The sequence below is a fragment of the Lonchura striata genome, chromosome 7 (assembly GCF_050655825.1).
Source record: "Lonchura striata isolate lonStrDom1 chromosome 7, ASM5065582v1, whole genome shotgun sequence".
NCBI classification, from domain to species: domain Eukaryota; kingdom Metazoa; phylum Chordata; class Aves; order Passeriformes; family Estrildidae; genus Lonchura; species Lonchura striata.
In genome coordinates, this window is record NC_140709.1 from 17136166 (window position 1) to 17148740 (window position 12575).

Genomic DNA, 12575 nt, shown 5'->3' on the forward strand with positions numbered 1-12575 from the left:
CCCTTCGAGGAAGGGGAAATGGTATATTGACTAATCAGGAAGAAGCTGCAGTTGCATCTTTTATAGCTCATATCCTTATCTAGTATAAATAAGTGGAGCTTACCATATGTAAATTCTGGAAAAATAAGAGATCCAAACCAGTGCCTGTTGACTTTTATAAAATCATCCATACTAAGTGCCTCCTAGTCTTGAAAACCTGCTACTGAAAAATGGCAGCTACTGAGGGATGAATGGCCATGGGGCTTTCAAAGGGACCTGCACCCTTTAAGTGTGGTTTATTTACTTACAAAAACACTGTCTGAGGCTCTTTTTTGAAGCTGGACTGCCACCATGCTACATTAAGGTCTGTGTGGGGAGCAGAGCATGCATGACAGAGTAAAGTGAAGAAAATTGTGAAGAAGCTGAAGAATCAGGAGTAAGAGGTGAATGTTGTAAGGATTGCAAGGACTAGACTGAGCTTAATTTGAATTGAACAAATAAACGTAGGTAATAAGTTTCTTGTTTTGCAGTTAACAGAAAATTACAGTCAGGATGAAAGTGGTTTTAGTACAGATCCTTTTACCTGATTAGTTGTTGAACAGCCATGATATTTATGTTTTATTGCTAATCTAAAAAGGAGGGGGAAAATATTCCCCAACTTGACATAAAAAGTGACAGGTTTTTAGTTTGCTAGCTAATATTCCCTTTCCCATAGTCCAGAGAAAGAGGGATCATACAGACAGTCTTTTTGGTGCTATATATATATATATATATATATATATATATATAGTGATATATAGTGATATATATATATATATATATATATATATATATATATATATATATATATATAGTGATAACTGGTCCTTTTGTGGAACAAAGATCACTACTAGTTTTCTGAGATTTCATGAAGCTTCTGTCAGACCCTAGCCTTGCTCTCTGAAAACAGGACAAGTTGTAGATGTTGCATGCAGTGAAGTTAGGATGGCTGCCTCTAATTAATGAAAAAAATTGAGACTTACAAACCAAAGCCTAAAACATCTAATAAATTGTGGGGAGTTGCGGGGGGGACAAAGAAGTGAAGTGGGGAGTGACCTTATACTGGCTATACTGTTATAGCTGAATTGGTGCTGAAGATTTAGCTGAAATTTTGATCCTCCTATAAAAGGGAGAGAGATGCAGGCTACAGGGAATATTATTTCTAACATACCTTTGTTCTCCATTCTGGTTTGCCAGAGATTTCTTGAGCACTTTGCAAGGTGTATAGGCAATAAAGACTCCTTGCTCTGGTTATTGTTTCTAGCTAGCAAGTTCAGGTTATTCTTTGTTACATTCTCATTTTGTCAGCTCTAATCTTACAAGAGTTCTGAGTTGCCAGAGGACTATCTTGTCTGAAATGGTTTATTTATCTACCTCAGAAGTATAATCCACTTTTTATTAGGCTGTATTAGATTTTTAAATACCCTAAAAGAGAACAAAACTCCACTGATATCTGCCTATCTGCAAAATATGGACATATTAAATACAGGTAGGGACCTATGACTGGGTATCTAGTGCCATTTTAGATTTCTCAGCCTCCAGCTGCTTTGAAAACGCAGGTATGAGTCAACAAAGGTCCTCTCATATGTGCCAACTCATCATGGAGGTCACAGATACCATGGAGTGTACAGTCACCTATGCTTAAACATCAATTGCTACCAGGAGATCAGAATGTCTTGCCATATCCAAAAGTATAAAGATGAAAAATTATTTGTTTCTGTCATCAATGTGATGAAACGGATGTGTTGAGATTGGCAGCAAAGATTCCCACCCCCCCTGCATAGTGACACCTATGCATTTGCTACCACAACCAGTGCCAGATTCTTCCCTGTCTTTATTCTAGCCACGATGAAAGAGAATCAAAAGAATCCTTCTGAATCTTTTAGTATCAGGAAGATGATTGCTGACTCATCAGTCAAAGACACAAGAGTACATTGCTAAGTTGGTACTGTATTTAAAGATGAATATGTTGCTTAGAAATTAGAGGTGTTTGTATAGTCTCTTGCTCATTTGGTAATAGCATAAACTTCACACAGATCCCTTGTTGTGGGCAAATGCTCAGCACTTTAAACAACTTTACCAGAATGTAAGAGCATTTGAACCCCCAAGAGGAAATAATTTTTTTGCTTATTCCAGCATTCTGAGTAATATTTTATCAGGAAAATAGAAAGATGTGTTAGTGTTAACTATTCAGCGTATTTTGCTTTTTCTGGCAAAACTACTCAAAGTAAAAATGGCAATGAAAGGGACTAAAGTACTGAAAAGATTAAAGCAGGAAGCATTATTTCATTAATGTGAGATTTTCCTTGAAGGTCAGTTACATTGGGAAATAGTTATCATTGAAGCAATTAAATCTGTTATGAAACAACACATTTTGGTAGATAATGTTTTTATTTTGGCACTGAATGGTACCTTCATTTGTATTTTCTGGGATGGACAGGGAGTGTTTTACTATCTCACAGTTCTATAATGTTAAGCAATTAGTGGGATGCTGGAAGACAGTAATACCATGATAAAATCTCACATCAAAATGTCAGTGTTGCCAAATCACATACAGTATTGAAAGTAATGCAATGTTGTATATATCAAAACACTGAGATCATTGCTTGAATGGTCTTCTGAGTAGAAACAGGATCTGATCTCTGCAGTTAGGGGCTAGCTCTGCCCCCATTCAGTAAAAGCAGCACTGTGCAGGGCGATTTTGGTCTTCGTGGGTGTGGTTTGCACAAGTCACTTATTTGCTGATGATCAGTCTGCCATTGCTAAATGCCTGTGAAACTTGGTAAAGACCAGACTGGAATGCTGTGCAGGAGGAAAATGATATTGCTATAGAAATAAAAAGGTGATGTCGTGAAGGTGAGATGTATTAAACTATAGCTTCAAGTATCACATTTCGGAGGAAATAGAAATTTTGGCTCCTCTAACCTTTAAATGTAATTTTGCAGTTTGCAGCAAGTGTAGCTGTGCCATGTAGTGCTGGCGACAGGCACAGTGTCCCCTTCTAGTGAGGAAGTGACTGAGTGAGCAGCCCATGCCACCCTGGCCTGCTGTAATCAAACCCCGGCGGGCCGTGGCCCGGCCAGCCTGCGATCGGCGATGGACACCAGGGCCAGGGAGCTCCTGTGCTCCCAGGGAACAGCAGTAACCCGACACAGCCACCTCTGCATTGCTGCATGAACAGCCAATACGCCCTTGCAAGACATGGGGCAGCCCTACTGTTTGTTGGCTTTATTCTGCTGCTGTAGCTCACCGGTAGTCATGTGCTTCGTTTACCCCATTTTGTAATAGCTGGAAGTACGCATTGAACACGCATTCATTCTGCACTTAGGGCCTGATCCAAAGCATATTAAATATGTTTGAAAGATCCAGTCAAGGACTTTTGGCTCAGGCCCTCTAATTCTCTGAATGCAGTTGCTTTGTTTTATTTTTTGTTTTTGTTCATGGGCTGTGAGGGTTTTATCTTTCTTTTGGAAAGAGCTGCATTTAAAATAAGCAAGGAATTGCACAAAGACAACCTGCATCTTTTCCTCTCTATGTATTAAATGCAGCTGTTGTCACATGTATAGTATTGTAATTGAAATAGAATGTCAGTGTTGTGTCCTCATGGTGTAGATGGTAGAATTTCAAACATAGAAAATCATACAAATCTAGATTAGTATTGTCATTTTTTGGAAAGATAAACAGTCACATAGAAAATAGATGGCATAGGTAAGTGAATAAACTGATATTCTGTTACAGCTGTAATGCAATTTATGCTCAGTGGCTTTGCACATGATAGTCAGATGTTATCCTGTCCCCAGCTACTCCTGAAAACCTTATCAGAGAGTACACAATTTATTTAAAATCGTCATAAGCATGTTAACATGCTAGCAGACTAGATGGTGCTATAGATTATTAAAGTAAGATTAATTTAAAGCGCATTGCAAAGCGCACTTGACATCTTGGATCCTACAGAGTATCCTGGATGTTTTGAAGGCTTTGTCAAAGAAAAAGCCTCCCACAGTTGCTTCAGAGGCTTTAAAGACTTAATTTTGATTTTAAATTACTTATTTTTAAATTACTTATCGTCCTCCTACACTGCCTCGTCACATTTTGTGTGTTAAAATACAAAATTTAAAATGAAAAGTGTGCTTTTACAGCAGCTGTGTGGAAAAGCAAAACAAGGGACACAGAGTTCAGAGAGCCTTTGGTGCTGGTGATCCTGACATTCAGAGCCCTGACAGCTGACTGGGTAGTTAGGCAATTTTGCACGCAAAGGCACTTCTGCATCTAGGAAAGAAAGAGGATACAGAGAGTTTGTTATTTGAGAAATGGATAAGCCTGGAACTGTACATAGCATCTAATGTCCATGGAGAGAAGTGTTACGTGTAAGAGAAAGAACAGGACCAGCATATTCTCAGTGTTACAAACTGTGCTCAGAAGTATCAATAGCTGAGGGAGAAAACAGGTGGTAAAACTGAATGTGATCATTGGTTTGAATATGTCACGTTACGTACTATATATGCATATGCACCTCACAGCAAATGATACTCCAGTAATAGCACTAGCTACTGAACTACAAACTGCTTCAAAGCATGCATTTACTGAACTCATTTGAACTAAAATTATCTGTCAATGTAGAGCATAATTTCAATGTATCATTAAATCTGATAATTGGAATTAACGTCTGATATATATTTTATTATTAAGGAAAAAAAAATATTTATTTTCAGATGCAATTGTGTGGAACCAGAACATCCTAGCAATAAAACCTTACAGTACTGGCAGGACTACAATATATCTGCATCCGATGTGCCATGGGGGAACCTAACTGTGTCAGTAAGTAAATTTTGGAGCTTAATAAATAAAGGCATAGGCATAAATAATTTTGTCTATCTTATTGCAACAAATATGTTAAAAAATACCATTTTTCCTGCTCATATTTGTTCAAATAAATAATAAAAGATCCTTAACAAAAATTAACATGAACTTTGTGCATTATCTCCTTTTGAAAGCTTTTTGCAGCAAGTGTGTGCATTTTATGCCCTGCTTTGGAACCTTCTTGACACATTAGCACAAGAGCTTGGCTGAGATAAGTCAAACATGTCAAATGACAATGTATTTGTCCTAAATTCTGCCAGATGGCTAAACCAAAGTTCCCTTGTGTAGAAAAAATCAGAAGCATTTATTTTCCCTAAAATACTCTTGCAATAGTTCAGGCTATAAAAAAAAGGATGGGGGGAAATTTTGTAACATTTTCTCTTCAGTGACCACATTTTCTCACACAAGTTCTGTAATTTCTTTTCCCAGGGGAGGAAGGAGAGAAAGCTACAGTTTAGTGGGGCTTGCATGAATGTGTAACAAGTTTCTTAACAGTACACTTTTCTATGTTTAAAGGATTCATATAATTCAAGTTTGCCTTCAAAGTGACATTTACAACTTGATTAAAATGTTGTCTTGAGATTGGGCCGCCGCTTTTTCTCGCAAATGGATCATTTCATTACACAGTCAAAGAGAATTGAGTGCAAAAGACACCAGACTGAAGAGATAACTGAATTACCCAAATCGTAGGCATAATCAAATTGAACATTTAAAAGCCAATCTAGTGGACTGTCTCCAGAAGATACTACTCTTTTTTTTTTTTTTTTCAAAGGCAGGAATGCAGAAAAGCTCATGTTAAGTAAGAGCTGTCTTCCATGGCTGCTCTGTCTTGCTTCTATGCCTTCCTCTGAGCAGGGACTGCTCCTCAACTCTGTTGGTGTGGCAACAGCAGAAAGAAAGTTGAGAACTGCTGGCCTGAGGGATTCCAGCAGTCCAGAATGAATATTCTCAAAATTGCAGCACACTCTAAGAGCATCTGTGCAGGAGCAGACTCCTCCTCTCACTTTCTCAGATCTCTGACAGTGTTTTTCAGAGTACATTTGCAGCTGAGGAGATTTAAAATAACAGATTTTGTTTTAACTATAAATGTAAAAGACTGGCTGTATTATATAAAACCCTTAAAAACTTCTGTGAAAGCTTATTACCGAAACTTGAGTTTACATAGGTAGCATTATAACTGACCAACTTTTCCCATGAGTCCCTAGAGTTGTCAAAGAAATAACTGATTTTTTTTCTACTTTTATGTCTTTGTTTCTTGCAAGCATCATCAAGAAACTTCTGTTCTAGAGAACTACAGGAAGAGATGAGGCATTGCTGTCTGTAAATATTTGGTCAGACTCACCCCATTATGTCTCTTTTAGTGCTCATATCTTCATATATTTCTTGTGTCTAGTTGAAATGTTTCAAGTCTCTGAAGATCTGGATTCTCATTCTCTCTTAAAACCCAATGATTATTTTTTGCTATCAAGACAAACCAAGTGTGAGCAAAGGACATTGGACCAAGTATGAAGAAGATTTTGGACAAGTGTGAAGAGGATTTTGATGGTGACAAAATCCTCTTCAAGAGGCATATGATGAACTTCATCCCAAGTTTACTGTGATAGCAGTATAAAAACCCTTGTACTCCTTTGTCTCACAGTCATCAAATAGCAGTTGTGTTTTTTTCCAAGGCAATCTCTTTTCAAAGCCAAAGTTTCCCATAACAGGATAATTGTGCAGTGAGTGTGATGAGCCAATGACACACTTGATTTAATACAAAAAGATCCTGATCTGGCAGGATATTTCTGCCTGAAATCCCTGATTCTGGATGCTGTAATACATTTTTCTTAATAAGTGTGGAGGGATTGGGAAGGAGAAGGAAAGGATTGTGAGTCCAGAGCTGATAACTCACATTTCTAGAGCTACTCTTTATGATTTTAGACAACTAAGGAGTAGTGGAGAAATGTTAGTGGAGAAAATGTTTTCTACTGTATCTGCATATTGATAATAAATTATATTAAATATAATTGATGGTAAAGATTTAGGATTTTCGGGCATTTTATCAGATCTTTTTGTAAGAGAGAGACAATTTGCAGGATGTGCTGCCCCCGTGCGGTATTAAATGTATTTGGCTCCTTTTAGGCCAATGCACACGTCCTAAATAGCTCTTTTCCAATCGCTGGGGCTGTGAAGTGAAAACAAAAAAGCAGTTCTTGAAAATGCACCAGGAGCAGACTTTGTGCCTTTTGAACTTTGCTTTCCACACTTGGAGAGTGTTAGTAAGTGTAAATCTGTATTTGTACACAGAAGATAAATCAGTATACTTGCTGAGTTTGAAAATGCCCTGTTTTTAGGTTATTGACTTTATTTATGGTATGTATTAGCGACATCATCATTTAATATGGCTAAAAAAGAGATTCCTTTGGGAATTTTCCATGCAGACTATATACACACATAGTGAGTTTTAAGTTTTAACAGAATAAATATCTAGAAATTGTTTTACTATTTCTAGTTATACAGTTTAGGAAAGAAATTGGAAAGAAAATGTTAGTGTAAGCATGGAAAATTTTTAGAACAATACTATTTTTTCTGTCCCTAATAGGAATGTAAAAAGTTTCACGGTGAGTTTGTTGGGCGAGCCTGTGGTCATCATGGCCCTTACGTTCCAGATGTCCTCTTCTGGTCTGTCATCTTGTTCTTCTCTACAGTAACGCTCTCTTCCACTCTGAAGCAGTTCAAAACCAGCCGATACTTCCCAACAAAGGTGTGTGCCCCTGCTTCAACTCAAAAGTTGTCATTGGTCATGCCTAAGCATGAATTCCATCTGCATTGCAAATTCAGTTAACTGCTGGGGAAGTAGATAGGGCATCTTTCATCTGTTAGAAGCTTCTGTCAGAATAAGCATGGTTTTAGCTGTAAGCTGTACTAAAACCGTGAAGAAAAATCATACCTGAATGTTTTAGTTAAAATTGTTATTTCTCTCAATAATCATAGGTACGCTCTGTTGTCAGCGATTTTGCTGTCTTTCTCACTATTTTGTCCATGGTTTTAATTGACTATGCCATTGGAATTCCATCACCAAAACTTCAGGTTCCAAATGCTTTTAAGGTAAGTTGTTGATAAATTGCACTGCTTTATCATTTTGCAAAGTAATCTACTATGATGGGTTTATAATTGTTTATTTTCATCATCATTAGGGAGTAGTGATTGTGTTTTAAAATTTTTGTGTTCACAAGGTATTATGCAACCTCTCTGATTTATGGACCATGTAAGTGAACCTCTCCCCTCAGGCCCTTTCATGCTTCCTAATGTTATCTCTGCAGAAATTAACAGGACTCAAATCACCCAAATCCCAGACTACTGTAATGTTTTGGGGCTTCCTCTAAATTTTAGGTTTACTGTATCAAGTTCAACCAAGTCTGCAATAATCCAGATGATTTTTTTATATGTAATTTCTTGATTTGGCATCAGAGGAAGTCTAGCATGTTTTTTAGTGTTCTATATAGGTTGGTTTTAAAGGAAGTCATATCCTAATAATGTTTTGTATGTATTCTTGTGAAATTGAAATGTAAATAATCCTTACAGTTCTGACTGGCCATGCGTGACTGTTTTCATAGCCCACCAGAGATGATCGTGGCTGGTTTATTACTCCTTTGGGGCCTAATCCTTGGTGGACGGTGATAGCTGCTGTAATTCCAGCCCTGCTTTGCACTATCCTTATCTTTATGGATCAGCAGATCACAGCTGTCATTATCAATAGAAAAGAACACAAACTAAAGGTATTTGGTCAAAATTTATACTTTCATTGTTGTTTTCTGCTTCAGATTATGTAATGTGCATCCAACTACTTTAGTATGCTAGTTTGTTATGCATTATATAGAAACCCTTTAAATTTTTATCCTTTTTAACTTGTTGGTCTATGTGGTACCTGTGCCCTGTGTCAGTGATCCACTGCCTTACAGAAGACCTTATGAATGTTATTTGGGATACAGATTCTGAGTTAAGAAAGTGCTGCCTTCTGTGCTTTAGTAGAAGTAGTACTCATTCACTTAAAAAATGCCTTCAAGTTGATAATCTCCTTAAATACCACAATATTAATTGCCTCTTCAGGTATAAGCAGTGTTCTACTGGATTGAATTTTTAAAAACTACTCAGGGGTTATTTTGTAATATAAGATTTTTTCCCTCTCTTCATCCTGCTCTCTGTGGTTCTACCCATCCTTTTATTTAAATGCCCTTCCTATGTTAAAGAAGGGAGAAGAATAAAACTGAGCCTTAGAGGCACAATGGGTTCTTAAAACAACATAGGACAACTTCCTGCTCTGTTCTCTAACACTTTAGTTGCCTACAGATGGAGAGAGAAAAAGGGACATCACCCCTCTGAAAAACTGTTGGGCAAAATCTAGCAGCAGGTTTCTGTACATGTATATGCAGCAAGCTTAGGCTTTTTTTTGACATACTTTTAATAAGCAGCAATCCAATCCCAAGTTGCTTTAGCAAATGCATTTGCAACCTTCACTTTGCATTGCCTCCTCTTGGATGATTGTGACATTTGATATGTTCTTTTTTTGCCCTCTTTGTCAGCCTGGCTCTTCATGTCAATCCATAGCATTGCATGTGGTTAACTTGACAGATGCAGGAATTTGCTGCCAAGCTTTGGAATGTGTTTTTTCAGCACTGGCATCTGGGAGTCAGATGGTCCTCCTGGCTGCCCCCTTGTCTTGCTGCGTTTTAGTTTTGCTGGGGTCTGGTGTAGCATCACCTGTTGCTATGCTTCCTTTTCTTCCCATATGTCAGGTTCCTCAGATCATGTATGAATGTGAGGAAATGCTCTCGGATTCTGTATGCATTAGCAGATACATTCCTCATAAATGTGTCAGAAGGTAAAAAAAGGTGTCTCTGTTAGGATTTAGAATTAAACTCTTTCTTTGAGTGCATTGTGCCTGTAACTAATATCTGTGTTTGACACATCTTTGAGTTTGTCAAGATGTGTCTTGGAGATAAGACTCATAAGCACTTTTGGGGAGTGAGGGAAGGTTGCTAGAGTTGATTCTCTTCATTTTCTTTACTTTTCCCCCTTTTTAAATAATGTAAGCAAATAAGATGGCATTTTCATTTTGATATGTGGCTTACATTTTCATAAACCCAGACGCTTCCCATTTTAGAAGTAAAAGTTGTCTTCATAAAGAAATGATTTGTTTGCTTCCAACTCATTTTCCCCTCTTTTTTTATACTTCCCATAGCAAATTCTGGATAGTGCACATTTCAGCTTTTGGCAGTCTCTGTAGCAAACCCTTCCAAGTTTAGTTTAGTTACTTTTTTTATGTCAAAAGGCATTTGCATGGGTTTACAGGCAAAATTATGGTTCAACATATTCACATTGTTTGCATGAACATCGCTGTTTCATCAGACCGTGACACTGGATTTGTTGCCGTATTGGAAAGTTTTGTGGAGATGGCTGACTACCTGACTTTTTAAAGGAAAATAGCTTGAGCTGCTGCTTGCAGCTGTGAGGAAGTCCTGGATACTTGCTAAAATTGAAGTGAAATATCCCACTCAGCTATGGTTCAGCTGTGGTAGCAGATATCTATAGAACCAAGCTTGATGCATTGATGTATTTTTCTTTTTCAAGTGAAGGTTGTTATTGGAGGTTTTTAAATTTATCTAAGATTTGACTAAAGGGTGTTATGTGCAAAAGCAAACCATTATCCACCTGTTGGTAATTTATGTAGCATTTGGCCACTAGAGAAGTGATCCAAGTCCAAGGGTTTTGTATTGACTTTTCGTATGGATATTATGATGCTATGTTTGAATAAGGAAACCAATAAACCAGTACCTGATTTTATATTTTAATTTAATGTATCTTATTTTCTAGCTGTCTGCTCTTATCTAAGATTGAAAGTACATTACTGAAATGTAATATCATGTGCTTACCATCTTAAAAAGCTTTAGAAGGAACACTGTGGTTTTATGGCCCCTTCTAGCATTAATTGACTTGGGAAATGTTATGGATTTTTATGTAGGGACCAATAAAAATACATACTTTTTCACCTCTTCATAAGAATGGATGGAGGATCTACTAAGATTAGTGCAGTGGGAAGTTGGCAGCACAGCTGGATATTCTAACACAGCTGTGTTAGCCACAGAAGAGATTTAGTTAAACCAGAAAATGGATGTATTTTCCAGTGTCTCACCAGTATCCATTTTATAAGCAGGAAAGCTGTTTGGTGCCCACTGTAGAGTGGATTTGTGGTACTTAACTCATAACTGGAAGGAGTTCAGTGACATTGAGCACTGAGTGTGAACCAGTATGAATTCCCCTTAGATAACCAGTCTGCCTGGTCTTTACTGACCCAGCCTGGATAACACATAGAAGGAGGCTATTTTTTTCCTACAAGTCTCAAATTTTCAATTGTCTCTAGCTGCTCATTAGGAATGCCTGCCAGAAGTGTTCTCTTTAATTCAGATGTCATTTTACATCTTCTTTCCATCCTTACTTTTCTTAACAGAAAGGATGTGGGTACCACCTCGACCTACTCATGGTGGCAGTGATGCTTGGTGTGTGCTCTATTATGGGATTGCCGTGGTTTGTTGCAGCCACTGTCCTCTCTATTTCCCATGTGAACAGCTTAAAACTGGAATCAGAGTGCTCCGCTCCAGGGGAGCAGCCAAAATTTCTTGGAATCCGGGAGCAAAGAGTCACAGGGCTCATGATTTTTATCCTTATGGGCTCATCTGTCTTTTTGACAAGTATTCTAAAGGTAATCTGGGGCAAGTAAGGGAAAGTTAAAGAATACTGCACTGAACATTTCACTGTTGTAACTGCCTTATTTAATGAATAATGTGCCTTTCCAGGCACATTACTAACTAGCATAATGTTGCACAATGAGAGTTTAAAGTGGAATTCTAATTTTGCTTAATAAAGTACCTAGCATTTTTAAAATAAAGACCTTGTAATGAAAATCTGGCCTGACTGAAGTCAAAGGGAATTCTGCCATTGAGCTGTATTCACACTTTGTCAATACTTTGGGTCCATGGCATATTATCATGAACCAGTCTTGTTATACTAATTTAAAGTTTATTTAGATAATCTAAAAACATTTTTTGGTTTCCAAGTAATTTAAAAATATTTTCACAGTTGCAAGAGAAGTTCTATGGTTTTTTTTCTTGGAAGTGAACAGAAAAATTATCTCATGCTTCCTGCATATTCAAGACAGCTCACCAGTGTCTTGAAAAAGAGTGTTTAGTTACAGTCATATATAATACCATGTATACATGTAATACTTTTTAAAGAATTATCTGGCCTCTGTGAAATCAGTGAGAGTTTTGGCACTGGCTTGAGTAAAATGAGAACTTAGTCTTGACTATTGTCACAGTGAGGGCAATAAGTCCTTAGAACTTGTACTTCCCAGCAGTATTTTACTAAGTATACCGTAAATACTTCACTTTGAGTACACACAGAACATGCATTTTGTGTATTTAGTATTTCTAACAGATTCTATCAACATACTCATTTACCTACACAGTTTATGCTGTGAACCTGAACATATAAATAGTCTCTTTAAAAATCATTTCATAGAATCATTCAACCATTTTTAAATGCTTACAGCACAAAATATTATTTTTAGCAGTAAGAAGTATTTTGTGTCTCTTGAACATTTTTCTGAGCTGTCTTTAAAGTAAAGAATTTAAGTATTAATTAAGGCTTTAATGTTTTTT

The 12575-nt window shown here is 37.2% G+C and overlaps 1 protein-coding gene across 12 annotated transcripts in view; it reads left to right on the forward strand.

The window, feature by feature from the left end:
- Window positions 1-12575, forward strand: part of SLC4A10 (solute carrier family 4 member 10) — a 170122-nt gene that overhangs the window by 142723 nt on the left and 14824 nt on the right. For all 12 annotated transcript variants that reach the window (XM_085584316.1, XM_085584312.1, XM_085584314.1 and 9 more), the window contains 5 exons: window positions 4731-4836; window positions 7460-7621; window positions 7852-7965; window positions 8475-8636; window positions 11366-11617. In XM_085584316.1, coding sequence (XP_085440442.1) covers window positions 4731-4836; window positions 7460-7621; window positions 7852-7965; window positions 8475-8636; window positions 11366-11617 — 796 coding nt within the window. The remainder of the gene's footprint in view (window positions 1-4730; window positions 4837-7459; window positions 7622-7851; window positions 7966-8474; window positions 8637-11365; window positions 11618-12575) is intronic.